General features: G+C 40.7%; 1 protein-coding gene across 1 annotated transcript; it reads left to right on the top strand.

Annotated features, from left to right (window-relative positions):
* The first annotated feature begins 221 nt into the window (after positions 1-221).
* fhip2a (FHF complex subunit HOOK interacting protein 2) lies at positions 222-26,387 on the top strand. The gene is made up of 18 exons (XM_088352070.1): positions 222-391; positions 3,949-4,097; positions 6,250-6,328; positions 8,313-8,482; positions 8,547-8,651; positions 8,713-8,835; positions 10,836-11,021; positions 11,095-11,291; positions 14,887-15,001; positions 15,067-15,143; positions 15,210-15,402; positions 17,706-17,869; positions 19,399-19,542; positions 19,608-19,698; positions 19,753-19,896; positions 19,959-20,099; positions 23,836-23,939; positions 24,012-26,387. The coding sequence occupies exons 1-18, from the start codon at positions 385-387 to the stop codon at positions 24,121-24,123; spliced, it is 2,301 nt and encodes a 766-aa protein (XP_088208196.1). The 5' UTR covers positions 222-384; the 3' UTR covers positions 24,124-26,387.
* The last annotated feature ends 1,289 nt before the right edge of the window (positions 26,388-27,676 follow it).

The following is a 27,676-nucleotide window of genomic DNA, read 5'->3' as shown; positions in this document are numbered from 1 at the left end:
GAGAGCTTTTCTTGTGGAAAACCCGATTTGGCCCAGCCTCACCCAGACCCTGGCTTCATCGGCCCCCCAAAGTCAATAGAGTTGAAGACCCCGGCATTTGAATCCCCCCCGCCCTGGTGGTCTTCAATAAGACCCATTGAAAATAACTCCAAAGTGCAAGTGAGGTGAATTTTGGCAGCGACGATGCTCGGATCTATTTTTAGACATTGCAAGGTAGCATCTCAGAAATGATCGGCTGCAGCAGTTTGGCCATTCCAGATGCGAGGATGTAACCCACTTATGGCGATTCTCCCCCCCAACCGGAGCAGTTCTTGAAAAATGAAGCCGATTCTTGCCTGGTCATCATAACACAGTGAAGGTTTTGCCGACTCACCTTTAGCAGACATGCCGGGTAGGTAAGCCGTCGTCGTCTGCAGCTCAGTCCCGTTTTGTGCGTGGCGGCATTGCTAATTTGACGTCCTCGATTTTTAATCTGGGCTGAAAGTTTTGCTCGTGCATCCTCTGCAGCTCATTTGAACGCTGTGCTAGGAAGAACACTAGATGATGTTGATTGCACGCTGCTACTGCGTGCAGGGCGTGTCTGCCAAATCCCAGCATCCTTTTCCTGCATTAAAACAAAAAAATATGTATTTAATCGTTTGAATTGTCTATGCAAGATGTCCCTTGGTGTTTTTCCATGTTAATGCGTCTCAAAAACGGGAACAGAGACAATTTCTTCAACAGGACCGTAACCACCTTTAAAAACAAGCACACAGAACTAAAGGAAAAAAGGAAAATATTAGACACTACGCCCTAGTTTATGGAGGGGGGTTCATTCCAAAAGGGAAGCAGTGTTACACCCAGATGTGCAACATCCCAAGTACAAATCCAGTACTCAAATTCTTTCTTTGGTAAACCCGATGAGTGTACATCACAATTTATTGCATGGATCTGAGTTTCTGACCTTTGAAGGATTTTATACATTTGACTATAAAGGATTTTGTAAGATCAAATACAAATTACATTTAAAAGCAAAAGATATTCACTGGCTGAGCTGTGGGGCGAGGTCAATGCAACCTTGTGAAGAATGATGTATACAGAAACAACGGGAACTGGGACAAGGGCTGATATGATAATCAGCACTTCCCGGCGCAAGAGGGGGCCTGGTGACGCAGAGACGTTTATGATCCAGACATTGAGGCAAAGGGCTTTCCTGGCCCGCCCATGGGAGGAGCCGGCACACCAGCTGGCGGGGAGATGTGGGTCGAGAGAAGAATTTAAGAAGATCGAGGAAGATCGAGAGAGAATGCTTGACGGAGACTCTAGCGACACTAATTCAGCCATATATTCGATGGAGTTCACTTAGCAAAATATATTAAAAAAAAAAATCTGCCCCCGTGTGGAAATGCCGGTCTCGTGTCCATCTTTTCACATCAAGAAACGAGCACGCATTGTAAGGTGAATGAAGGTTGTGTTTGGTTAATGGAGCCAGATAACTAATACGAACAATTTGGGTAACGGTACATTTCAATATTTTAATACCCAACAATTTTTACTGGTCTATTTCAGTCTTTTCAGAGTTAAGGCGCAAGAAGTTGAGTGACATCCATTCATCTCAGTGAGGCAGGCCTCCAAATTTCCACAATTTAGTGTGGCAGATTCCTCCATCGGAAGATATAGTTGAGTGTCATCTGCGTAGCAATGAAAACTGATATCATACTTGCGAATAATATCACCTAATGGAAGCATGTAAATGCTGAAAAGAAGGGGGCCAAGTACTAAACCCTGCGGAACACCACAGGTAACACTAAAGGGCTCAGATGTCATTTCACCATTTTTAACACAGTGCGTCCTATCTGAGAGGTAGGATCTGAACCATAAGAGGACGGTTCCTAAGAGACCAATCCATTTTTCCCACCGTTCTAGTAAGACATTATGGTCAACAGTGTCAAAGGCAGTACCAAGGTCCAGCAGCAGCAAGAGTGATCAAGCACCGGAGTCCATTGCCAGTAGAAGATCATTGGTTACCTTAATCAGGACTGTCTTAGTATAGTGGTTAGCCCCTAATCCTCATGTAGGTTTTAGATGATCTGCATTTTTATATATGATCTGCATTTTTATATAGCGCTTTTCAAGTCAATGACTTCCCAAAGCGCTTTACAGTGTGCTCCACATTTCCCAATAGCGGCCTTGCAGCCATGTAAGGCGCTAACCTGCTTATTGGGGGTATTAGGGGTTCAGTGTCTTACCCAAGGACACTTCGACATGTAACACGGACGAGCCGGGATTCGAACTGGGATCCCTTGATCCCAAGACGAGTGCTCTACCTCCTGAGCTACTGCCGCCCTAGATCAGGGTATGGTGTCACAATAGTCTGTATTTTGCAATAGTCTTTGAACTGTGCAGCCCTTTGAGACTCTTTGTGATTAAGGCTGTCACAAATAAACATGACCTGACTTGTTAGGCAAAGTACAGTAGAACAACCTTCATTTTTTTTAAATAAGTATACAATTAAAATATCTCTATTATACACTGAAACCAACGACCATTTTTTAATCAAAATAAAGTACTCTAAAAGCGGTTGTTTTTTTTCTTTTTAGAAGTAATCACCGACAAACTGCAAAATTGTGCAAAAACAGGAATAAAAACAAAATATAAATCTTCCTATGACGTAAATACATTATCTTTCTTTGTGTGCCTATTTAGGGTGGTGGTGGCTAACCGTTAGTTAATTATCATTTTATATGATGCCTCTTTAGCAATTCAGTGAAAACTGTTCTTTTTTTTTATTAGTAATTTATTTCAGTGTTTGTTTTTCAGACAAGCATTTCCTATTTTTGGAACCCAGATATTTTGGGGGTGCTAAACAATACTTTAAACCTACTATAGTTTATCAAATAAATTAACTTTTCAGCATTCATTTTTTTTACTTTTAATTTGTTTCACAGTAAGAAAAATGCGTAATATTTTTCACTAGCGATTTATTTCACATTGAAAAAAAAAAACATTTAAAATTCATAAAAAATATAATCCACCTAACTCATTCTTTTTAAAAACAACTAAGTAGGAAGTATTTTTATGATGAAATAATGAATACTATATACGTGTCTCTCTTAATAAATTGGCTTCCCGTAATCAGACTTGGTCAGCATAAAGATTTACCAAAGGAGAATATTGTTTATCAAAAGAATTAAATTATTACTCTCGGTAATATTTACCATGTAATGTATCTGAAAATAGTGCAATGAGAAAATAATGCAAAGACATTACTAGCACCTCGTTCCCAAAATAAGAGTAGAGAAATAAAATTAATACTTTTTTTCTATACATAAGATAAATATATACAGTATATATATAAGCATTTCAGTCTTGTGTGCTTGTTTAGGGTGGTGGTGGCCCTGGGTAAGAAACTGTTGGTTTCATGATCACATTTAAACGAGTCTCAATACATTAAAGGATTGCACGTGATCTGAGAACGGTTAGAAGTCATTATAATAGTCCTTTTGTGTTAAATCGTCACATCAATTGCACTTTTTATTGCATGGTCCCATCTTTTTTTATTGCTTTTCCATTAAAGATTACTGTCGCACGGTATCGCTGTAAATCACATGAATGGCGCTTTACTGTAGTCGATTTTAAACATACAATGATTGATTGGAAGAATGTTAATGCAATGTTAGGAGGAGCCAAGTTCAATAAATAAAACGGGAAAAACACTTGCCAGTTGCATTTGTATGTATCGCTTGTCTTCATGGTCGTGTAGCTTCTACTTTGGCGCCCCCCTTCGGTGGAATGTGGTACTGCGTGCGTAAGGGGAAGTGCCACCGTGTCCAAAAGCTTGGCTCGGTTCGGTTCGGACGTGGTGTCCTTTTGTTGTTGTTTACAACTGCAAATCTTATGGCCGGCAAACTTCTGCAGCCAGGCACGTTTTTATTGTTTTATGACCTCCACTGATCGTCTGGTTTCAAGGGTCGCTGTACGAAAGCTCCAATCTGGATCGTGGCAACAGGAAGAAGAAGATCGAGGAATTCTCGCGGTCTTCTCGGGACAAAATTGTCCAGTCCAAGAATAAAATGTTCTCTAAATTCACCTCCATTCTTCAGCATGCGGTTGAAGCGGTGAGTCTAAAACACAAAGGGGGGAAAAAGTCTGTTTACGTGGCCATGTTTTGTCTGTCTGTGCACTGACGTCAGCAGTGCTAACCAGCTAGCACAAGCTAACGGGTTTACTTTTGTACGTTTTCGTTCAATTCATAGCAATTAAGTCACCCGGTCCGGTTTATTAACCCATACGCACAAGTAATTGTAACCAGCTGCTTGTGGTTAATGACGTTTACTTAGCAAACGGGAGTTAGTTAGCTACTAACGTTAGCAGCTACTTGATGCTAAGCTAGTTAGCGCAGCAGGGTTCGATTTTAAAGTGTCGTAATACTTAAACACAAGATTGAGAATTATGTAAACGTGCTACAAAATAAATAAATAAACTTATTTATTCGATAGTTATGGTTTAAATTTTTAAACCTGAAGCTACATTTAGGCGAGATATACATGTTAGGTCAGGGGTCCTCAGCGTGGAGCTCGCGAGCACCGAGTAGCCCCTTAAGAGCACCTGAGTAGGCCACATCCCGGTGTTGATATATTTTTTTAATCGCCTGTTTGTCAAAATTCTTAAAAACTAAGGTTTTTTTCCCAATTTATAAAGATTTATATTTTTTGATCATTATCTGAGAAATTCTGCAATGTCGTTTTTTAACCCCACTTCGAATAATTACAACCTGGCAATAACATGGAAATAACAATATAGTAACACTGTAACATATGAAAGCACCTTTTAGCTTAGAAAATAGCCAGTGACCCATTTCTTTAAAAAATGTTGTTTGTAGCACTAAACTCTTTAAAATTACTCTTAAATTGTAATTATATTCAAATATGAAACCTGACTTTTCCCCCTTACTGTTTTGACCATTATCTGTTACATTCTGCAGTGTTGTTTTTAACCCTACTTCTACTAATGAAAACCTTGTAGTAACGTTATAATAATATATTAACAAGTTATTTTAAGTCAACATGGAAGCATGTAAATGTAGCACTAAACTCTTTAAAATTACTCCTAAATTGTAATTATATTCAAATATGAAACCTGACTTTTCCCCCTTACTGTTTTGACCATTATCTGTTACATTCTGCAGTGTTGTTTTTAACCCTACTTCTACTAATGAAAACCTTGTAGTAACGTTATAATAATATATTAACAAGTTATTTTAAGTCAACATGGAAGCATGTAAATGCGGAAAAGAAGGGGGCCAAGTACTGAACCCTGCGGAACACCACACCTAACGCCAAAGGGCTCAGATGTCGTTTCACCATATTTAACACAGTGCGTCCTCTCCTATTTTAGAAATAGATATCGAACTGGTAGCCCTTTGTGCTAATAATGAACAAAAAAGTATCTCTTAGCTTAGTTGTTGACCCATTTTTTTAGAAAATTTTGAGGATTTACTTTGTATTTATGACTTGCTTGTTCTATTCTTGTTTGATATTCTGTGGTGTCCTGAAAGGCTCTTTGCTTTGAAGTAAAATGTATTATCATCATTATGATTATTTATAAGCATTTCAAATGGATGTAATGTATGTTTTTCTCTATTTTAACTGCACTAAGTTGTAGCATGCTTGTAGCTCTATATTTTTTTAATTGAGTAAAATCAGAATTACCTTTATTATCCTTGTGTTGCTACAATGAAATTGGAGTTTCAATACAGTTGGCAAAAGATATGAATATATATTTAGTAGAAAAAATTTGAAAGTATTTGCATCTAAAATAAAAACTATAAACAACCTGGATATTGCACTTAAAACAGTTCCACGTGTCCTAATAGGTGTCAAGTCAAATTTATTTATATAGCCTTTAATCACAAGAATGTCTCAAAAGACTGCACTGGATTACAATTACGCCATTACCTGATCTTAAACCAACATGCGGGCAAGGAAAAACTCAAAACCTCAGCATGAGGAAAAACGAAACCTTGTGTGCTTGTGGTTTAGCGTGTCGATAGCTTTGGAGAGCTAAAATGAGAGTTATTAATAAAAAGAGATAATAGATCTTTTTACATATTTAGAGAAAATCGTGTTTAAAGTAGCACAATATCTTCAACCGATAGAATCCCTTTGGGGATGGGAGAGGCTATTTCATATTCATCACCTGGAAAATGAATAACTAATCATTATGTGAATCGTCAACACGTTTAATTTATTCTCCTTTTTTTGCCTCCAGCTTGCTCCATCGCTACCACTACAGGAGGACTTTGTTTACCACTGGAAAGCCATTACACATTATTACATTGAAACGTCAGGTAAAATAACACCCTTCTCCCCTCCTCCCGCTTTGCATTCTTTGAATTTTAAAGTCACGTTGTTGCTTGGGATTGTTGCTCAAGTGACCAGTGGTTTGGAAAGCTGGATAGGTTTTAGAATCAAATGACCTTTCTCCGGAATCCTATGTGTTACATGTTTGGCGTGGCTTTTGATTTTAGCGTGTTGGTGTTATGTTGACGGCAACGCCTAAATAGACCCAGTGTGTGTTATATAGCGGCCCCTAGTGATATAAAAGTACTTTTATGTGTTGAAATAAAATATTATTGATTGAAATAATTAAAAAAAAAAAACATGTACGAATCTCAGAAAGATGATTTTTTTTTTCAAAAGAAATTTATAATTATACAGGGTGTTTTCAAAAATTGTGCTTTTAACATTTGACGACCACTTAGCGCACAAGACTGAGACCCAAATTTGATGGTTGGCGAGTCCCATCATTCAGACTTTTTTTTTTTTACTTCTTCCTTCTTCAGCCACTCATATCAGCCATTTGGCTGAAGGCTATTGCTTACGGAAAGCTGCTATTGTGATTGTTAGGTGCTCCTGGATCGTCCTTTAGTGTCAATCGCCCTCCTGTATGTCATGGTCACCAGGTCCTGTCATTCTGGCATCTGGTGCTTGTTTTCTACTGTTTTATTCTCTGGCCACTCGTATTATTTACCTGGCTGCAGGTTTTAGCTGCTATGGTTATTGTTGGCAGTTCCCGCTTTGTCCTTTAGTGTCACTCACCTTATATAGCTGGTCATATGGGGGGATGATGCGGCATCCCATTATTCAGGAATTTTCCACTTTTTCCAGCCAATCATGCGAGCCACTTGTCTGCAGGCTAAGGCTTTCCACCAATTGCCATGGTTACTGTTAACTGCCCTCTGCTTTGTCACTCCAGGTCTTTCACAGACCTTCCATAGCTTGTTATACAAGTGAACTTCGCAGGCTCCCATGATTTATGAATGTCCAACTTTTTTCTACGGTTTCCTTTTCTAGCCACACTTGTTCGCCACTCAGCTGCAGGTTATGCTTTACTGCCAGCAGCTGTTGTTGTAGTAAGCTGCTCCTGTGTTGTTCTTTAGTGTCGCTTGCCTTTAATAGCTGTTCATACAAGCAAACATTGCCAAGGACAGTGATTCAGGAATCTGTTTTTTTCTGTTTCCTTCTCTGGCCACTCCCAATTGCCACTTATCACGATTGTTGTTGGTAGCTGCTAAGTGTAAATAAAGTTTGCTTTTGGAATCTTGTACTGGCCTTTATTAGCTGCTTCTGCGAGCATTTTAAGTTAGTCGCTTATACCACCTCTGACCCACTCCAGCTATTTGATCTTTTCAGTATTCTGCTTAGGCAGCACGGTGGCGCAGTGGTTAGCGCGTGTGCGGCACAGTTCTGAGGTCATGGGTTCAAATCCAGCTACCAACCTTCCTGTGCGGAGTTTGCATGTTCTTCCCGTGCTTTCCGCGTTTCCTCTGGGCACTCCGGTTTCCTCCCACATTCCAAAAAACATGCATGTCAGGTTAATTGGTCGGTCAAAATTGTCTCTAGGTGTGAATGTGCGAGCGAATTGTCTGTCCCTGTGTGCCCTGTGACTGGCTGGCAACCAGTTCAGGGTGTCCCCTGCCCACTGCCCGATGATTGCTGGGATGGGCTCCAGCACCCCTGCGACCCTACTGAGGATAAGCGGTGCAGATAATGGATGGATGGAGTATTCTGCTTAGTCCTTTTTCTGCTGACAGGGATTAATGCCAGCTTTGATGTCCTCTCGCTGGTCGAAATTCATGCATGCAAATCTAGAGATACGTTTTGGAATTTTTTGGGGGGTTCGGTTGTAGGTCTTCAAGCTTTATCTCCACTTGAATATACACTGACATGTGATGGTAAATTATTACAGACTGTCACTTTACAAAAAGAAGAATTGTTATACAAGAATAAGTCAATTTGTTTGACTATATTGAAGAAATTGTTTTATTTCAGATGACAAAGCGCCAGTCACAGACACCAACATCCCGTCCCACCTGGAACAGATGTTGGAAATTCTCACTCAGGAAGAACTGGAGCGGGAATCTGGCGAGACCGGACCTTGCATGGAGTATCTCCTGCAGCACAAGATCCTGGAGACGCTCTTCACTTTGGGAAAAGCAGATGTGAGCGAAGTCCTTTTAGTTTTTAAATATTCATAAAGCTTCATGAGTATTTTCTTCCTGCTAGATTCCTCCAGGAATGAAGCAGCAGGTGTTGACGTTCTACACAAAGCTGCTAGCACACATCCGGCAACCTCTCCTGCCACATGTCAACGTTCATCGGCCAGTTCAGGTTGAACCAGAAGCCTTTTTTAATAGATTTTTGGTGATGTTAACTTATTTTTGTTATCCAGAAACTCATCTGCTTGTGCGGAGACACGCTGGCCGCTCCGACAGAAAACGAGGAGATCCAGTTCCTCTGTATCGTTTGTGCCAAATTGAAGCAGGATCCCTATCTTGTCAACTTCTTCCTCGAGGTATCTTGCGCTACCTTATTTCTACTTTGGCGTTGTCGCCGTCGTTTTGATATTAAAACTGGTTTCCTTTATATAACATTTTTACTATGTGAAGTCTTGGATCCTTGTACATCAAAAATCATTTATGTAAGAAGAAAAAATACGGAGTACATACTAAAACATTGAGGTTAAACTACGGTCTGTGGGCCACATATGGCCCAACGGGATTTTAAATCCGGCCTGCGGGGAAAAAAAGTAAAAAAAAGATAAGGACAACAACTATTTTTGAAAAAAAATTATATTATTCCGCCCCGTTTTTCCTTTCTTACATTTTTTTTCCCTTTGTACTTTTCAAAGAGAAATTATCATTGTTATGGCTCCCACCCCATTAAAAATATATTTGGCACAAAACATTATGACGAATAGAAAAAAATGTTTTTGAAATTCCTTACAAAAATGTTTTTTGTGTTTCTCTTCTCCCCAGTGTTCTTTTGTGGAAATCCCCCATAGGTTATTTTCCATAAAACAGTATTTACTGCTTTCACTGAGCAAAGAGTAAACAAAAATGAAAACAAAAAAAAACCAGTACCACTGTTTTCCATTTCTTTTAAAAAAAAATGTTGTTTTGGTGCCGCACTTGTCCCCATTGTCCCATTTTATGCTCTTCTCCATAAAAAAATATTTTCCCTTTAAATATTTACTACATTCACTGAACAAAGTAAAAAATACTAGAAACACCAAAAAAAAGGTTGTATCTTTTTCCCTTTTTAAAATCTTTTTTACATTTCCATTTCCCTCCAAACTAGTCGTTTTGGTGCTGCTCTTGTCTCCAATGTCCCCTTTTTCATAAAATGTATTTTTCTGTACTGCATTCTTTTCCTTTATACAATGTTTACGAATCAATTTGGGTATTTTTTACAATAACCTTATTTTTTTGGGTATGTCTGGAATAAAACCAACCAGATTTTTGTTTATTTGTGTGTACAACATGACACAAATTCCTAGAACTGAAAGTTGACAAAATTGACAGGGAAAAAAAATCATGAAGTCCAAGTACCTAGCTTTTGAGTTGTCACTGATACTGGTACTGGCACAATCGACCCTAATTAATCTACAGTTTTTAAATTTAAAGGGACAATATGATTTTACCATAGATGTTGCTGTACTGTAAAGTGCAACCATAAACGAGTGGTCCAAAGCACAAGGAAGGATAAAACTACACAGATGCAAAGAGACCAAAAAAGCAACATTTTTCTTTTAATTTTTTAATTGAATGCTAGCTCCTTCTTGGTTAGCCCCATGTTATTTTTATCTTTGACCAGATGGAAAAAAATGCTCATTTATATGATAGGAAAAGTATTATTGCTTATTATTATTATTATTTTTTCTAATGAATATGATTTTTTTCACCACTTGGAGGCGCTAAACAATACCCTATGTCCCCTAAAAACAGACTGCTAAATCTAATTTCCCTACCTAGTTATTGTTTATCTGTCCATGCAGGTGACTTAATAAGACCTTTTGTTATCCTGGAAGGGGGATGACCTCATGTGCGGTCCCTTCATTTTCCTCATGTTGAGGTTTTTGAGTTTTTCCTTGCCCTCGTGTAGGCTTTAGATCAGGGGATGCTGTCATAATAGTCTGTGGTTTGCCATAATCTGTGCAGCCCTTTGAGACTCCTCGTGATTAATAAACATGACTTGATCTATTTTTTATGCTGTTCGTTGTTCAGGAGGTAAAGCGCTCGTCTTGGAATCAAGACGTCACAGGTTCGATCCTGGCTCCTCCGTCTTATATGTCAAAGTGTCCTCGGGCATGACACTGAATCCCTAATTTTCCCGATAGCAGGTAGTTGCCTTGCATGGCTGACACTGCTATCGGTTAGTGTGTAAAAGGGAAAAGTGTGAAGCACATTGTAAAGCTCTTTGGGAGGTCTTCATTGACTTGAAAAGCGCTGTATAAATGCAGACCATTTAAATTTACGTTAAAAAAAATCCTCCCACCTAATCCTCTTTTTCTAGAACAAGTCAAAGAGAAACGAGGCCAAAAGTCCCGACGGCGCAAAGAACGGCGCTTTGGTGCCGGACACAGGCCAGGAAGGCGGCAGTGAGGCAGCGCAAGCCTCCGCCTACCCATCCAGCCCGAGCAACAACCACAACAGCAATTACAACCTCGTTTCATCTTTGCTCAACCTGACCAAGAGTCCCGTGAGTAGCCACCGGGTATCCCCCCGAATGTTTTTTTTGGGGCGCTGCCGACGTGCATTTGGTTGCCGTGCAGGATGGCAGAATCGTGGTGAAGGCGTGCGAAGGCCTGATGCTGCTGGTCAGCTTGCCCGAGACGGCTGCCGCCAAATGCCTGATGGAGAACACGGAGCTGTGCCGGGTTCTCACCGACAGGCTGGTGGAGCTCTACAAAGCCCTGCCGCCCTCCATAGACCCCCTTGACATCGAGACGGTGGAGGCTGTCAATTGGGGGTACGTGGCATTGTTATTCATTTGAATAAATTGTAGGACTTTTTTTTTGATGATCAACTCTGCTATTCTGCTTCGTGCTTTAGCCTACTTTACCTCAGAAGTCTTTTTCACTTCTCTGTATTGCACAATTTTGGGAAAAAACCCTAATTGTGATTTTTCAGACCGGTAATGCAATTTCAATGCGATCTTTGATCTTAAAAGGAAAGTGCATTTTCTGTCCTATTTTTTATTTAATTATGTAAGTACTTAACCCTTGGATGCATGACCTACCATACATTCTTCCTTGAGTGGAGTCGGTAGTTAGTGGGGAAACAATATAATATCCCTTTCGCAAATAATTCTGGGTAAAAAAAATTGGGGATAAGAAGCAAAAAATCTGAACGTAATTTGCCTCACATCTGTAATCCTGAAATAAAAATGATAGTTTTTTAAAAAAAAAAATGGATGCAAATTGCTAATAAAAATACTAATGGCATCCTATCATAAACGTTTTATGAGGGGTACTTGGAATAGGACAGTATTACAAATTTCATTTATTTTAAAAGATTTTGAAGAATTAACAACCCATGGGGTCTTTTTTTCTCCCTTTTATGCATCCAAGGGCTAATACTAGTGGCATGCTTTTTAATCAGCCTGCGAACCATCAGACTGTTGAAAAGCAAAGACGTGTCTGTATGATGTCACCAGTCACGCCTAGACCTACCCTTAGAAATTGTATAAAATACGATGTTTAGTTTATAATAATAATAATAATAATAATAATTTCCTTTGTATTGTCATTCTTTGTAACAATGTACACAGAACGAAATGTCGATACACCTGACCCGTTGTAGCGGGTCGGTGCAGCCGCAGCCAGAGGGCGCCGCCATTATACCAATTAGGTATGTGTCGGTCGAGGCGCGAACCAGCGACCTCCCAGTCTCAAAGCCGGCACACTACCATCTAGGCTACTGAGCTGGTATCAGATTGTGATTAAATTTGGCAAGATACCAGGTGAGGTTTTAAGCTATCGTCTCACCTGTTTTCCAGCTAAGATGCCCATGCTACACTCATCTGCAGGCATGTGATTTCATTTTTTTTTAGATGAGAATACAAACCTTCTATTTCTGTGTGTTCCAATTTAGATGACTCAATGTTTGTAGCTCTTGCTGTGATTATATTAATTGGGGACAAAACCGAGTGTTTCCTTTAAAAAGAGACCAAAACCCCGTTCAGCTTCTTTAATCAGTTCAACTATAGCCTTCAATTTACTTTGGGTACATTTTGCATTGAGATTTTATGTGAATTTTACAGGGATTAAATTTAAGTAAACAGCGCCCTCTTCTGAGGAGTTTTGTTAGGGTTGCTGTCCATGAATTTGTGATTAAAAAAATCGCGGGGTTATGCAATTACACAATCGTTCTACGCCACATCGCAATGTCGATTCGATTTTGGTTAATCGTGCAGCCCTATGTGAAAGCACAGGTTATGTAAGGCTGGGTTTGTGGTTTGTTAAAAGTTTGGGTGACAGTGTCTAGCGTCACAAGTGTGTCTTGATTGGGATGCTATTATCAGCAGCCTCTGGATTTTAGATTTTGGGCCCAAACCAGTACTCGGCCCAATATTTGGGCCGGACCTGGCTTCTCTGCCTGTCTCTCTGTTTTTCTTATTCATCCCCCCCTCTTGGATCATCTGCACAGCCTGTGCTTATTTTTACTCAACTATTTAGTTGACTGCATTTTTACATCCACTTAAGTCATATTTTTCTAAAGTAACAATACTTTTACGTGAGTAACACTATTCGGCGCTGCAGTTCACTGTTGAAATGCGCACTTTGGTGTCAAAGTTATATTATTCAGAAAACTCTTATTATAAAGGACATGCTTACCAAACTCCAAATCACCAAGTCTGAAGACATTTGCATCCTCAGTGTCACAGTAGAATATGCGCCGCTTCCTCTTTCCACCTCTACATCCCTTACAAGAGACGTCATTTTCGCTTCTGGTCAATAGCTCACAAATTTAACAAACACTAGCATCTGGTTTCACTTAACAAACCGCTAGATTTAAAGGATAGCATGCCGAAGCGATAATTAGCAGCTAATTTTGCTAATGCAATCTCTGTATTTAATAGATATTGAGCTGAGGCTGTTGTCAACAGGCTAGCTTTGCTAACGCAACCACAAGATTTGTAAGCTAGCGAGATCGGGAAAACATAAGTGGCTAGTTCCGTTCAAGCAACCTCTGGATTTGAGGCATAGCATGCTAAGGTCAAGTCAAGTCCCATTTATTTGTATAGCCCTTATTAACAAAAATGTCTCAAAGGACTGCACAGGATTACAATGACACCATCGCCTGATCTTAAACCAACATGCGGGCAAGGAAAAACTCAAAACCTCAGTGTGAGGAAAGAAAAAAACCTTAATGGGGCCTCACAAGTGGTAATCCCCCTTCCAGGATGACCAGGGTGGAATAGACTTAGCTAAGGCAATTGTTAGCTGCTAGTTTTGCTATTGGGATCACTGGATTTTAAGAAAAGCGTGCTGAGGCTAGCATTAGTGGGCTAGCGTTGCACTTCCAACCACTACATTTTAAAGGAAGCAGGCTGAGGCTGGCATTGGTGGGGTTGATTTGCTAATGCAAACGCTGGATTTAAAGAATAGCATGCTAAGTCTAGTCTTTTTGGAGGGTATTCTAACACAACCTTTAGATTTAAGGGAGTGCATGCTAGGGCTAGCATTAGCAGCTTGTTTGGCTCACACAACCTTCGGATTTTAAAGATAGTAGGTTTAGGCTAAAATTAGTGGGCAAGTTTTGCTCATGCAACCAATAGATTTTAAATATGGCATGCTGAGGCTAATCCTAGCAGGTCGGCCTTGCTCATGCAACCTCTACATTTAAAACCTAGTTTGCTTCGGCTAATATTAGTGGGTCAGATTTGCTAACACAACCAATACATTTTCCAGGATAGCATGCTGAGTTTACCATTAGCAGGCTCGCTTTGTAAATGCAGCCACTGGTATAGGAAAGAGTGCTAGCATTAGCAGGCTAGCTTCACTGATGCTGATGGAAAAAATAAACACATTATCACATTTTAACGTAAACAGTGTTATTTAAAAAAGGAAATAGATTGGCTTTTAACCACACCTTGTTTACGAAATGGGATTCTTGTATAAGAGTAAGAAAAGTTCAAGCCTGTTTTCTTGATTTTTGTCTTCTAGGGGAATTTATTATAACCCTAAAAGCCTAGATGGTAAGGCGCCCGCTTTGAGACTGGGAGGTTCGGGTTCGCGCCCCGGCCGAGTCATTCCTAAGACTTAAAAAGTGGTCGGCGGCGCCCTCTCTTGGCTGCGGCTGCATCGGGTCAGATGCAATCGACATTTCGTTCTGTGTACATTGTTACACAGAATGACAATACAAGGAAATTATTATTATTATTATTATTATTAAAAGATGACGCTAGCACAAGCCTCTAGCTTCATTGACAAAGCCATTAGCATTGCTTGCTAGCTCAAATGTGAAATGTGCTAAAATGTGCGTTTTCGGATATCAACGGGGAGGGGGCAAATGTTTACAAATGGTTATGTTTAGTAAATTCCTTATTTTGTTGTTGACAGACTTGACGTGTACAACGTGAAAGAAGACGCCGCAGTATTTGAAGGCAAGAGGCCTCTCATCTCCTTCCTCTCCTGGCTCGATTACTGCGACCAGCTTATTAAAGAAGCGCAAAAGGTCGGTATCTCGTTGTGCTAGTTTGGCGTCACTCGGGCAAATCACGTTTTATCTTCTGCTCCCAGTCAGCGGCCTCTGTGATGGCCAAAGCGGTGCGAGAGAGATTTTTCGTCAGCGTGTTGGAGCCTCAGCTCATGCAGACGTAAGCCCCGCCCACAACCCCGAATCCCTCTTTTGCGATTGGCTCGTTAATGGTTAGCATTCTCAGATCGGAGGTGGGCATCCTCACCTGCACGGCGCTGCTGAACCGGATCGTTCGGCAGGTGACGTCCGAAGCGCTCCTTCGGGAGATAGTGAACTTCCTTTTGGGGGAGGACACGGAAGCCGAAACGCCGGGCGACGTCGCCCGAAAACCTGTCAGGCATCGGCTGGTCGAGCACTGCGACCACTTGTCGGATGAGGTACCCTTCTTTAAATCTACTGATCCGAAATCAACAACGCGTTAATGACCAATCGCTACCTTCGCCAGGCATGAACATTTCTCACCTTTTAAAGAAATTTACCATTTTGAAGTCGGAAAAAGGTGACCTATGTGAATTGTGTAGATCCAAGCAGACGAGGTTATAAATGTAAATGTTAAATATTCTGCATTTCTATAGCGCTTTTCAAGTCAATGAAGACCTCCCAAAGCGCTTTACAATCTGCTTCACACTTACCCATTCACACACACACACTCACACACCAACAGCGGCCGTGCAGCCTTGCAAGGCGCCAACCTGCTTAGAATAGAATAGAATATACCTTTATTGTCATTGTTACAACATGGGTTGAATATAATGTGACAACGAAACTGGACGTGGCACTCCAGTCCACATTTTACAGTGAGGATAAAGAAAACAGAGATAAAGGAACAAAAAAGATGTTTATACTGTCCTTGTTGCATAGGCTTTGTTTTCCTCCAGAGGGGGGTGTATGAGAGGGTGAGGGACAGAGATGGCCGGATCCAACTAGATGTTTGATCTTACTGTACACTTGGTCCAGTGTTTTTTCCCTAATTGCTCAGTCCACGTATTGAATGGATTTGGGAAGTACAGTCCTTAAACATGCCCGATTGAAAGTCGCCGGCGATCATAAAAGCTCCGTCGGGGTGTGCAAGCTGCTGTTTATTGATAGCAGCGGGCAGGAGATTTAGCGCTATGCTAACCTTAGTATCCAGTGGAACATTAGCATCCGGTGGAACGTAAACAAAACAGCTAGCACAATGACCACAGTTAGCTCTCTCGGTAGATAGAAGGGTCTACACGATACTGCTAGAAACTCTATATCGAGTGAGCAGTGTGTGTCAATGATTCGGCTGTTATTGTAGCGCATAGTCCCCTACCCCTGTTTTTACCGGAGTCTCGTGTCGTTCGTGCCGTTGAAGCGTGCGTCCTGCTAGTTGGACTGCGGCGTCGGGGAAGCCAAGACTCTGTGATGACAAAAATACTCCAATTTCGGACGCTGTTGGTGGCGATCCGCAGCTCAAATTCACTCATTTTGTGGACGATGGATCTGGCGTTGGTTAGGAATATGCTTGGGAGCGCTGGTCTGTGTGGTCGCCTTCTTAGCCTAGGCCCGACTGGCAGCCTTTTCCTTTTGCTCCATCGTTGCCGGCAGGCAGATCACCCAGGGAGATCCGGTGGTCTCTGTATATCCCTCGGGATGTTGTGGATGTTATTGTAGTTGCAAAAGGAGTCAAAGGGAAAATATGAGGGATAAAAGAACACTGAAAAAAAAAGACGAACTGGAGCCCGTGAAGCCGTTGCACTCGCGCGCGCCGCCATCTTGGAAGTATTGGGCGCATTAGGGATTGTGTGTTGCCCAAGGACAATTTGACATATAACACGGAGGAGCCGGGAATCGAACCTGCGACCTCTTGATCCCAAGACGAGCGCTCTACCTCATCAGTTTGAAAAGGGAAAGTGATAGAAATCATGAAATGAACATTTTTTTAATGGAAATGTGGTTTACAGGGAAGTTTAGTATGAGAGAGTACCATGACCATAATGTAGTAATATAGATGGAATTGTGCAGTGTGGGTAACATTAGTTGTGAAAATTAGTACATCCAAATTTCACTTGTTCTATATAAAAACCATTACTTTTTATCACGCGAGACAGTAGAAGTGATTGATGTATAATTTTAGCCTGATTATTAGCCTGTTAGAGAGCAAGTTAGCTGTAGAGAATAAATCACCACAGTGACAGAGCCAAGCAGAATTTAACCTGCTTTCATGCAAGCCACTTGAGGCTAAATTCAGCTAAACTTCAATATTTTGTTGGGTTGTAGAGTGTAACGCAACATATCTCCTCCACAACCATCTTACCTATTTAACCAGCGAGCCATTATCATTTTTCTGCTTCATTAATAGGGATACTTGATTTAGCACAGGCATGTCGAAAATGCGGCCAATTGGCCCGCCATAAACTTCCGAGTATGTCATGAAGCAGAGGAGGTGACGAGTGTCGGCTCAATGATAAAGCTTAATACTGAAAATCAAAGTTGGCATTCTTTTACTAATCGCAAAATACATGATTCACATCGGATTCCTTGTTTGAATGGTACTGGAGAAATTGAAAAATTAGCTTAGAAAGTCCTTACAAAGTGCCTAAATTTGGCCAGGGAACCCTGTTTGTTGCAATAAGGAAATAGAATTCGTTGCCGACTATTTCTATTATCGATTCTGGCAGCCCCCGTTTACAAAGGATCCTTTTTACGCCCGCAGATCAGCATCATGACGCTGAGGCTCTTCGAGCAGCTCATCCACAAGCCCGAGGAGCACGTCCTGCACAGCCTGGTTCTGCGCAACCTGCAGGAGCGGAACTACCTGGAGAACAAACCTCCCGAGGAACGAGAACCCGTGGAGAACGGGCAGCCCCATGACGCCGTGTGAGTACAAAGAGAGCCTTTGGGTCATGGATTTTGTGCAAAGAAGTCACTCAGTTTAATAAAATAATGCATAGGGACATATTAGACTTATTTTGAAGGTTAAGTTCATAACCAATTTCAAATCCAGACCAAAATGATGATTTTTTTTTTTTATAATTTGATGAAAAAAAAAATCCAAAGTGGGTCCAGGTTACACCAGCAACAAAAAACACAAGACCCACTTTGGATTGAAGAATGGTGCAGAAATTTGAAAAAGTTTAGGTATGCATCATTGTGAAAAACAAAAATGGGACCCAGTAGTTTTTGTTTGAAGAATTGGGTTCAGAAAAGGACACAACACTTCTTTTTTGCCCTGTGTTTGAAAAGGACACGCTACTTTTTACTTTTCATTTTTTACATGGATGGATAACAGTGGAACGGTGTGGCAGGTAAGTCAGTGGTTGTTTGCAGATGACACAGCGCTTGTGGCTGATTTTGAGGAAACATTGAGAAGGTTGCTAATGAAGTTTGGAAGAGTGTGTGATAGGCGTAAGTTATGTGTGAATGTTGGGAAGAGTAAGGTGATGAAGTGTTCACGGGATGGAGTGGGCGTTAGGAATAAGGTTGCATGGACAGTTGCTGGAAGAAGTTGAAAGCTTTAGGTACTTTGGTTGTGATGTGGCTGCAGTTGTTGGAACGGAGTGCGAGGTATTGCACAGAGTGAATCAAGGAAGCAAGGTTTTGGGTGCTCTGAGGAGTGATGAGCAACAAGAGTATGAGTATGGATGTTAAGAGGGGACTGTATGAGAGTGTGATTGTGCCGACTGTGTTGTATGGTGCAGAGACTTGGAGCCTGAACGCAGATTTAATAATAATAATAATAATAATAATAATTTTACTTGTATTGTCATTCTTTGTAACAATGCACACAGAACGAAATGTCCATACACCTGACCCGTACAGTTAAACTGTAGCGAAGAAGGAAGTTGAATGTTTTTGAGATGAGGTGTTTGAGGAGTATGTTAGGAGTGACAAGATTGGATAGATTGAGAAATGAAATTGTGAGGGACAGACCTGGAGTAGTAGTGGAACTGAGCAAGCGTGTGGATAGGAGAGTACGCTGTTGGTTTGGAGACATGGAGAGGAAGGATGAGGAGCGAATGTTGAAGAGGATCTACAGAGCAGAAGTCAATGGAAGGAGACCAAGAGGAAGGCCTCGATTGACGTGGATGGATGGTGCAGGAAAGAGGTCTAAATATAATGGAAGCTAGAGCTCTTGTTGGTGATTGGAATGAGTGAAAGGATAGTGGGATGTTGGATGCATTCTCAGGGATGGGCAGACCACCCGTATGATGCGGCAGGGGTAAACCAGCGAAAGCTGTCGGGCCCTGCCGTTGAATATAAGAGTGTGTTGTGTCACCCTGACCTGAGTGACATGGTCCAACTTGTTTTCGAGAGTGTTAATTTTTGAGTGACAATGGATGAAATGATAATCTAGGACAGTCCTAAGGCAAAACTGGATTCAATTTAAAAAAAAACATGGTTTTCAGAGACCTGGAAGAGGATCCTCTATTTGGCGACGATCTCTCCCCGGACAGCCGTCTCTCCTCTCGCGATTGGCTCAGCCCGTCCCCGTCCCAGAGTCCAGACCACAAATCCGAGGGGAAGACCGAAGTCCACAAGATCGTCAACAGGTCCGTCACACCGCTATGGGTTGCACCCGTGAGGTTTCCCGCAATTGATTCTTGCCGTCTTGCAGTTTCTTGTGTCTGGTACCGGACGAGGCCAAATCGTCCTACTACGTGGAAGGGAGCGGATACGATACCTACCTCCGAGACGCGCACAGACAGGTGAGCTCCAGAGACAGTTCTGAAAACGGACACCGTTTTGAATCTTTCTCTCAGTTTCGAGATTATTGTGGCGTGTGTCAGCGCTGGGACTGGAGAGGAAGCCCCAAAGCGTTGGAGAAATGCGACTTAGAGCTGCCTTTCTTCGAGGGACATTTCCTCAAGGTCCTCTTTGACCGCATGGGACGCATCTTGGATCAGGTGACTTGGAACGTCTGACCAACGGTGCGAAAAGCGAGACACTTACGGAATGTTTCTTGAAGCCCTACGACGTCAACCTGCAAGTGACGGCGGTTCTGTCCAAACTGTCCTTGTTGCCGCACCCTCACCTGCACGAGTACCTGCTGGACCCTTACATTAATTTGGCCCCCGGGTGCAGGTCCTTGTTCTCCGTCATTGTCAGGGTGAGTTGTCTATATAGAGATACGGAGTTTTAACCATCAATTTTTTGCAATTTTGCGATTTCATTGCTCTGCATCGTACCTTGTGTTCTACATTCTGATTGGGTAACCAGGGGTCAGGAACTTACGGCTCTTTTCCAGTGTTCTCGTTTGCCTGCGTCCCTGGGTCCTAGACGCATCATTTTTGCTGGGGACGCATTGGGTCAAATCAACGTGTGGGACACAACGTTTTTGACACCAAATTGTCATTATTACCCGATTAATGCGTCATTGTGACTTTTAGCAGATTTACCGCACTCCAAACTTTTCGTCAGGCAGATCCGCCATTGTTGTTTTGGTCTCGCGCCGATCTCGGCAAACGAGATCTCGTTGCTTCGAGACGACGTCATTGTTTTGGTGGTTGTCGAGTGAAAGAGAAGTATGCCTCCGAAAAAACAGTTGCTATTAGGTGCAAATCAGCAAAAAATTGGTCATTTCTTCAGTGTCGGTAATAAGTCGAAACATAACACAGAAAGTGGTAACAACGGCAATAATTCCGGCGCGAAAAAACGGCGGAGAAATTCTTCAGAAGACCGCGAAGGCAAGGAAAACACGTGTGTTGAAGCGAACGATTCGACGAAAGAAAATAAACAAAATAATACTCCTAGCAAGAAAAGGACTTTTCTGCCAAAATGGACCAAATTATATTCCTGGTGACGCTATGAGGAGGATGATAATGGATTGGACCTTGAGAAGGCATTACAACTATGGCGGGACAGCAAACCACAAAGAATATATGAACTGAAAAAATTGAAGTGATAACTGCTTTGTATTACCAATTAACTGTTATGATTAAAACTGCATGAATATATACACTTATACTATATATTTGTCGCTGATTTACAATGTCAACCTCGATAACACTAAATTTTGGGGACCCATAGATCTCTGTTGGGACCCATAGATTTTTGAGCATGCAAGTCCCTGGGACCCATCACTTTGCAGAGGTAAAATGAACACTGCTTTTCACGAGTACATACGGCTCGGAGATAAAATTCATCCGTCGCACATTGCTCTGCGGCGTTCCAAAGTCAACCGAATTCATGCCGATTCAAGCCAATGCAACGCTGACTGGATAAATGGTTCAGTAAATGTAGGGTACTTTCTTAGCTCCAGTTTACAGTCAGGGTGTCACACCAACAGACCCTGTTTTGGCAGTAGGTTGCGAAGAAATCCTTTAAATCAAAGCTCATTTAACTATGCGTGTTTACTGTTGAGATACTTTGAGGAAAACAAACTGGAAATCAATAAAATCGCCAGCTAACCACTCAGAGCAATTTGATAGTGTTAGCAAAGATTTCTCTCTCTCGCTTAGTGCAGTCTGGGCTGAAGGTAATTACAATGCTGTCCTTAGTTTGCAGTATTTTGTGACCATTTTATAAAATAACTTTCCTTGCATTTTGTTTTGAACAAAAATTACGGTCAAAATGAGTTACTGCGGGAGGGGGACTCATTTTTAAGCGGTATATTAATAATGATATGAGACACCAGCGCTGGCATTGTGAATTCATAGATTTTTATCAAATCATCAAATAGTGAAATAAAATGTATTGAAGAATTACCTTTTGTCTGGAGAGTGGGTTTTGTTAAAATTTGTTAATAAAAAAAAATAGTGTGGCTATCTCAAAAATGTTTAAAATATTTTTGCTTTTATGGCCCTTAGGGTAAAAAAAATTCTCGAACGCCAGCCTAAACGGTCGATCTACGAATGCGGTTTAATATGTACCTGTACGTAAAACAGCTTGTCAAATTTACATTTTGCACTCGCAAATTTTCTTGCAATTTAGTTTTCTAAAACGTATAATGTAGAACTGTTGCCAGGAATTCTTGTGTGCCTTGATATTTAAAAAAAAAAAAAGTCGGGTTGGATCAAAACAGGTTGGGGAACACTGGTCCATGGTCTTAAAATAAACTTTACAATTTTGGGGAACAAAGAACACAAAAGGATGTGCTATTAGCGCGCAATGATAACGTCAGCTTCTGTTATCTTAGCCTTCCGAACAAATCTGGTTGCCTTCGCCTAGCGACAAGAAGTTTGCAGACTTTACCTGTTGAAAATGTCTGCTAGCTTAGCCGCAGCTAGTGTTAGCTTCACCTTTCACACACTTCTCGACATCAGCTACTTCCCTTGGTTAGAAATACATTAATTAAAGTCACTTTTAGCAAGGAAAACACTGTCTTGTTGAAGATTAACGCTAAATACATTGAAAGAGGCATCGTCAGTGCACATGATCTTTCGCTAGCTTAGCATTAGTTTTGTTTTCTAAACACTCAGTGTCAACTGTTGTTTCCTTTGCCAAATAAATACAACAACTAATCACTTTAAGCAACAAAAATAAGCTGTTGGACTAGCATTAGCTTTGCCTTCCAAACACTCATTAAACATTTTCAGCATAAACTCTGGCTGCCTTGGCTGAATAAAGAGAAGAACTGAGGTCACTTTTGGCAACAAAAACAAAAAAAAGCTCTATGCACTTTGACCCGGCGCTGTTAGCGCACACTGGTGTCATTAGCTTCCGCTAGTGGAGCCGCGGCTACCGTTAGAGACGCCTTCTGAACACTCATCTGTGTTAACTCTGGTTGCCCACTCAGAATTTAAAAGAATGACTGTCATAGTAGGCAAAAAGAACATGATGCCTTGTTGGTAAAAAAAACTACAATTTTAGCGCGTAGAGATGACATAATTTTCTACAAGATTAGCCGCAGATAGCATTAGCCTTGTCTTCCAAACACTTGTTTAACCCCTTAATGTTTTCATAAACAAATACGCGTCTTCACAAGGACGCCAGTCCCTGATACTGGTCATGATACATATTGTTAGAAAGCGCCAACTCTTGGGATTCAAAAAATATTGATCAGAGAAACACCACCATTAGTCTGAAACAAGAAAGCCGAAAACTACAAGGCCGGCGTAACTCTCCATTCTGTCCCCTTGCAGTCTCTAGCTTCTTTAAACCTCTGCAAAAATGGTTTCGTTACATCAAGGACGAACTCGAAAATCAAATATTGACTCAAACGCACCATAATGCCCAGAGATAAATAAAAATCCCCCTAAAAGCATGTCTGCTTCATTCGACATTGCTTCTTGAAATTTGTTGGTTTTGCTCAAACACCCCTTTAAAAAAAACTCATAAAAATTCCCAACATGGTAGTTTCAAGAATTAAAGTCACTTTCATTATCAACAAAAGAATTAATCGGAAAGCGTGTTTGCTAGCATTAACCATGGCTCGTGTTAGCCAAACCTTACAAACACTTGTTGATGAAAAGGTTTTAGTGCGAATTGCTTTTGCCAAATATAGAACAATTGAAGTTTTTTTAGCAACAAAACCCATTGTGTCAGAATTTACTTATTTGGCGAAAAGGTATTTCCGCTAGCATTAGCTTCAGTTTAGAAAAAAATGCCAAAAACAAATGAAATAAGGTATCAACAAATGAAAAACACACATCATCCTATTGTTGGAAAAAAGGTGCTACATACTTTAAAAAGTGACATTGTTGACATCAACTTTTACTAGCTTAGCTGCATTTAGCAATAGCCTAGCATCCCTAACATGCAACAAAAACAGACTTCATTTTTTTGGGGAAAAAAAAAATCAAAAACAAACAAACTTAGCATTACGTAGCTTAGCTGCGTGTTAACGTTAGCTTCTTTTCCGGCACTCGATTTTTTCATTTTTTTTTCCACCGCTTACCTTTCAGGTGGTCGGCGACCTCATGTTACGAATCCAGCGTGTCCCGGACTTCAGCACCAAACTTCTCCTGGTCCGGAAACGTTTACTGGGTCTCGAACCCGAAGGCGTCACGTACGTAAGCGCTAGCGTTAGCGCCCTCACCTGCGCATTAGCCCATGTTAACCCCGCCCTTTACTTTTCTAGGATCGACCACGCCTCCTTGCTGGAGGGCGTGATCGTATTGGAGGAATTCTGCAAAGAACTTGCGGCCATCGCTTTCGTCAAATATCACGCTGCCGCCTCCTCGTCGCCCTAGCGACCACATCCTCATTGCCATAGCAACCGCATCATCAGCATCGTCAGTGCGTATGTGTGTATTTATTTGCAGTTGTGGACGTCATTGCCTTATATGGAAGCACATTTTTTTCCTCTTATCTCTCATGACACAAAAAAGTCCTTATTTATTGAGGTGCTCTCTTTCGTTTCGCATCAATGGCATCATCCAAAGGTGTCTGGCCCCGGTGGTGGGTTCAGGGACCGCTGGGTTTTTGCACATGCACTTGTTACATTTTCGCTTCACAAGTCCCGCCTTCTCATCTCGAACTTGCATCTCCCAAAGCAGTGTTTTTTTTCTTCTTTTTTTTCCCTTGCCACTTTCAGGTGATATTTGCACATTTGTAGTTCTTCACGCTCGAAGTAAATACAAGTCACAAAAAAGACCTTTATTTTTAATCGTTTTCATAAACCAAAACATAAGAAAGGAGTATTATTGAGGGGGGGGGGTCTGTTTATGGGATTTTTGTTGTTGGTGTGTCTTAAATCATTTTTAAAGCATATTTTATAATTGTACCACCTTTGAGTGTTTTTTGATGTGTATTACAGTATTCCCTCAATTTTCCCAGATAATCCGTTCCATAACCACCTGTATTGTGCGCATTTCAGCGAAGTAGGATATTTGGATGCCGCAAAGCATTGTGGGAAATGTAGTACGGATGAATGATGGCAAACTGTGGTTTACCTTGCTAAAAAAAAGCCCAATGTGTATTGCTCGATTTCTCAAGGACATTCTGTTTTATTTTCTGCCCTCATGGCGAAAATTCCACATTGTATCCATCCTCATATAGTGTACATCCATGCTTCAGGGAAGCCACCTGCGAGCACAACCTGTAGTGAGAATGGAGCTCACTATGGTTGTAAAACAAACAGCGTGTACTGTAATCCCTCTTTCATTGCAGTTGATGGGCAACAGAAACCCCCCACCCATTTTTAACATGTTCTACGTGGGCCCTTGCACGCAGCTATAGTTTCGGGGGTTAATGGATCAACGCCGTACAGGTGTTGTTCATTTTAGTCTGAAAAAAAGAGAAAACGAAAAAAAACTGCTGCATGGATGCTGTTGGGGAAGAACAGAAAAAGAGCCGTGGCAGATGACGCAAAATTGGTTCATTTTAGGCGCGCCACAATGGCATGCTTCAGCAGTTGATGTAGAAAAAAAAACTGCCGACCGGGGATAATGGATCACAGCCACGGCAGTGTATTTCAATTTAAGTGTCCCGAAACAATACACTGCCTAATACAAATGCTTTTTTGCCAGTGGGGCGTCGGGGAAAATGGATTGCAGCTAAACAGCAGCAGTTCATCAAAAATGTGCTTTGCCAACTTCTTTTTCAAGCAATACATGTTAGGAGATAATGGATTGCAATTGCATGAGAACAGCCAATAAGAATTGCCAGGCCCAACAAAAATGTGTTTTGCTGGCCCCCACTTGCAGCAAATTGTGAATGAAGGATAATCGTTTTTGCGGTTAACAGATTGCAGTTCACCAGGCCAGACAAAAAAAATGTGCTCTGCACATCCCTGCAACACAGCAATGGGGGATAACTGGTTGCGGCCACACTTGTGCAGTGCAATTCAGGCTGAAATTAAAGCAAGAATAAAGCCAAGAGACCTGATAAAATGTATTTTGCCAGCCCCCACATGCAGCAATATGTGATCGGGGATAATGGAGCGTGGCCTCATGAGTGCAATTCACATCTTGCCGTTAAAAGCCGCCAGGCCCAACAAATAGGCAGTCACAGAATTATGCAAACAGGGATAAAAGATTAAGGACTATATTTCAACCTGCGATGCAATAAAGCAGGGAGGGATTACAGCATACGGTGTTATTTGTTCATCACTCTACCCCTCTAAACGATTTATTCGGATCGCTCCAATCAGCAACCAGGAAATAGAACTCTGTTCTCTGATTGGTTTGAGTGAAAAAGAAGTGTCGCCATCATGCCGCAAGAAACCTATTAATAGTCAGACCGGGGAAAGGAGAGGGAACACTGGGATCAATGCATGCATTATTTGCTTTCTGGATGCCTTACTTCTACCTTTGTCACACTTCTGGCTTTATTATTCACGAATAGAAGGAGAAACCTTGCCTTTTTTTCCCCATCCTTGTGTAAGTTGCACGATGTCCTTTATTTATTCCTCCCCCTCATCAACCGCCTCCTCCGCCACAATAAAAGCAGACGTCACGTTTCCCGTTTTTATTACAAAATAGCTGTACAATAAAACAAGGTCCTCGTCTTTCGACCCGGTGTTTTTTTTTTTTTTTGTTCAGCAATACTGACGTTCAGAAACGCACTCCAAAGAAAAAAAGCTTTTTGAAGCAACTCGTGACAAAAGAAAGAACAACAAAAAGGGTGGTGATATAAAAAGAGGCACTACGGTGCTGCCGCAAATGAATTTGGGGGAAATTTAGGGGCGGGGCTTCAAACTAAGGCATCAAAAGTCATCCCGCCAAATTAATAGTGGAACCTTCCAAGTCGATCGAAATCCTGTTTTCTGTAACTGCGCAACGGCTAAATATGTATTCAGGGAAACTGAAATCAGGTCAGTTAGTTCCTAAAATGAGGAAAATTATAGGCAAGTGACACAAGTATTATTTGTCCTTTTTTCTGTAAAAGACAAAAGTACCAAAATATAATACGACAAATTATTCTGATTTGATGTATTTTTGTTGTTTTACCGGAAAAAAATAAGCATTCTTCTGTTTCTTTTTTCCGCACTATTTTTGTGTATTACTTATTAAAATATTGGAAAGTACCTTTCTTTAAATGGAGGATTCATTGACTTTTTTTAGTTCTATTTAAAAAAAAAGCAAACTCTGCAAAATAAACATATTTTGTTGGACTAAAATAAGAAAAATATGTCCTAAAACAAGTCATATTGCATATTCTTAAATCATTTTATTAATATTTCTGCTCATTTCAAGTTTTATTGAATATCATTTTTTTAAATGTTATTTTCTATTCGATTTGTCTCTCCAATATACTTCAGCCAACTACAATTATTGGTGCTCATTTGAAGTATTTTTACCTACATGCTTTCCTTTTGACGTTTTCTATTCAATATTTGTAATATTTCTTCAAAATATTTATTTTACTTAATGCCTTAGCAAATTAATCCTGAATTATTTTTCTCGACAAGTCATTCTTTTCTATTTGAATGGTCTCCAAAAAACATTTTGCTGTTTTTTTTGTTTTATGGAATAGAATGTTTTCACCTTTTCATGTATCTTTTTGCTGATTTTACCAGAAAAACAACAAAAGAAAGGATGAGTTTTCATTTTACTTTCTATTTTATTTGTTTCCCCGATATTTGTGATGAAAACATACTTATATTTAATTATCTCAAAATTATTCGAGGATAATTTTGATCTTCTGCAGAAAAGGGTAAAAAAATAAACCATATTTTTTGATGACAGGCAAATTGTGAATTATACATATATTTATCTGTCTATATTATGTATATATAGATATATATATATACAAAGTCTCTGATATATCTATAGCTATATCTCTAGATCTACCTAGATCTAG

This window comes from Urocampus carinirostris, chromosome 13, assembly GCF_059441175.1.
Source record: "Urocampus carinirostris isolate Australia breed hairy pipefish chromosome 13, RoL_Ucar_1.0, whole genome shotgun sequence".
Lineage (NCBI taxonomy): Eukaryota > Metazoa > Chordata > Actinopteri > Syngnathiformes > Syngnathidae > Urocampus > Urocampus carinirostris.
The sequence above is the reverse complement of the archived record's forward strand: the minus strand, read 5'-3'. Positions and strand labels throughout refer to the sequence as shown.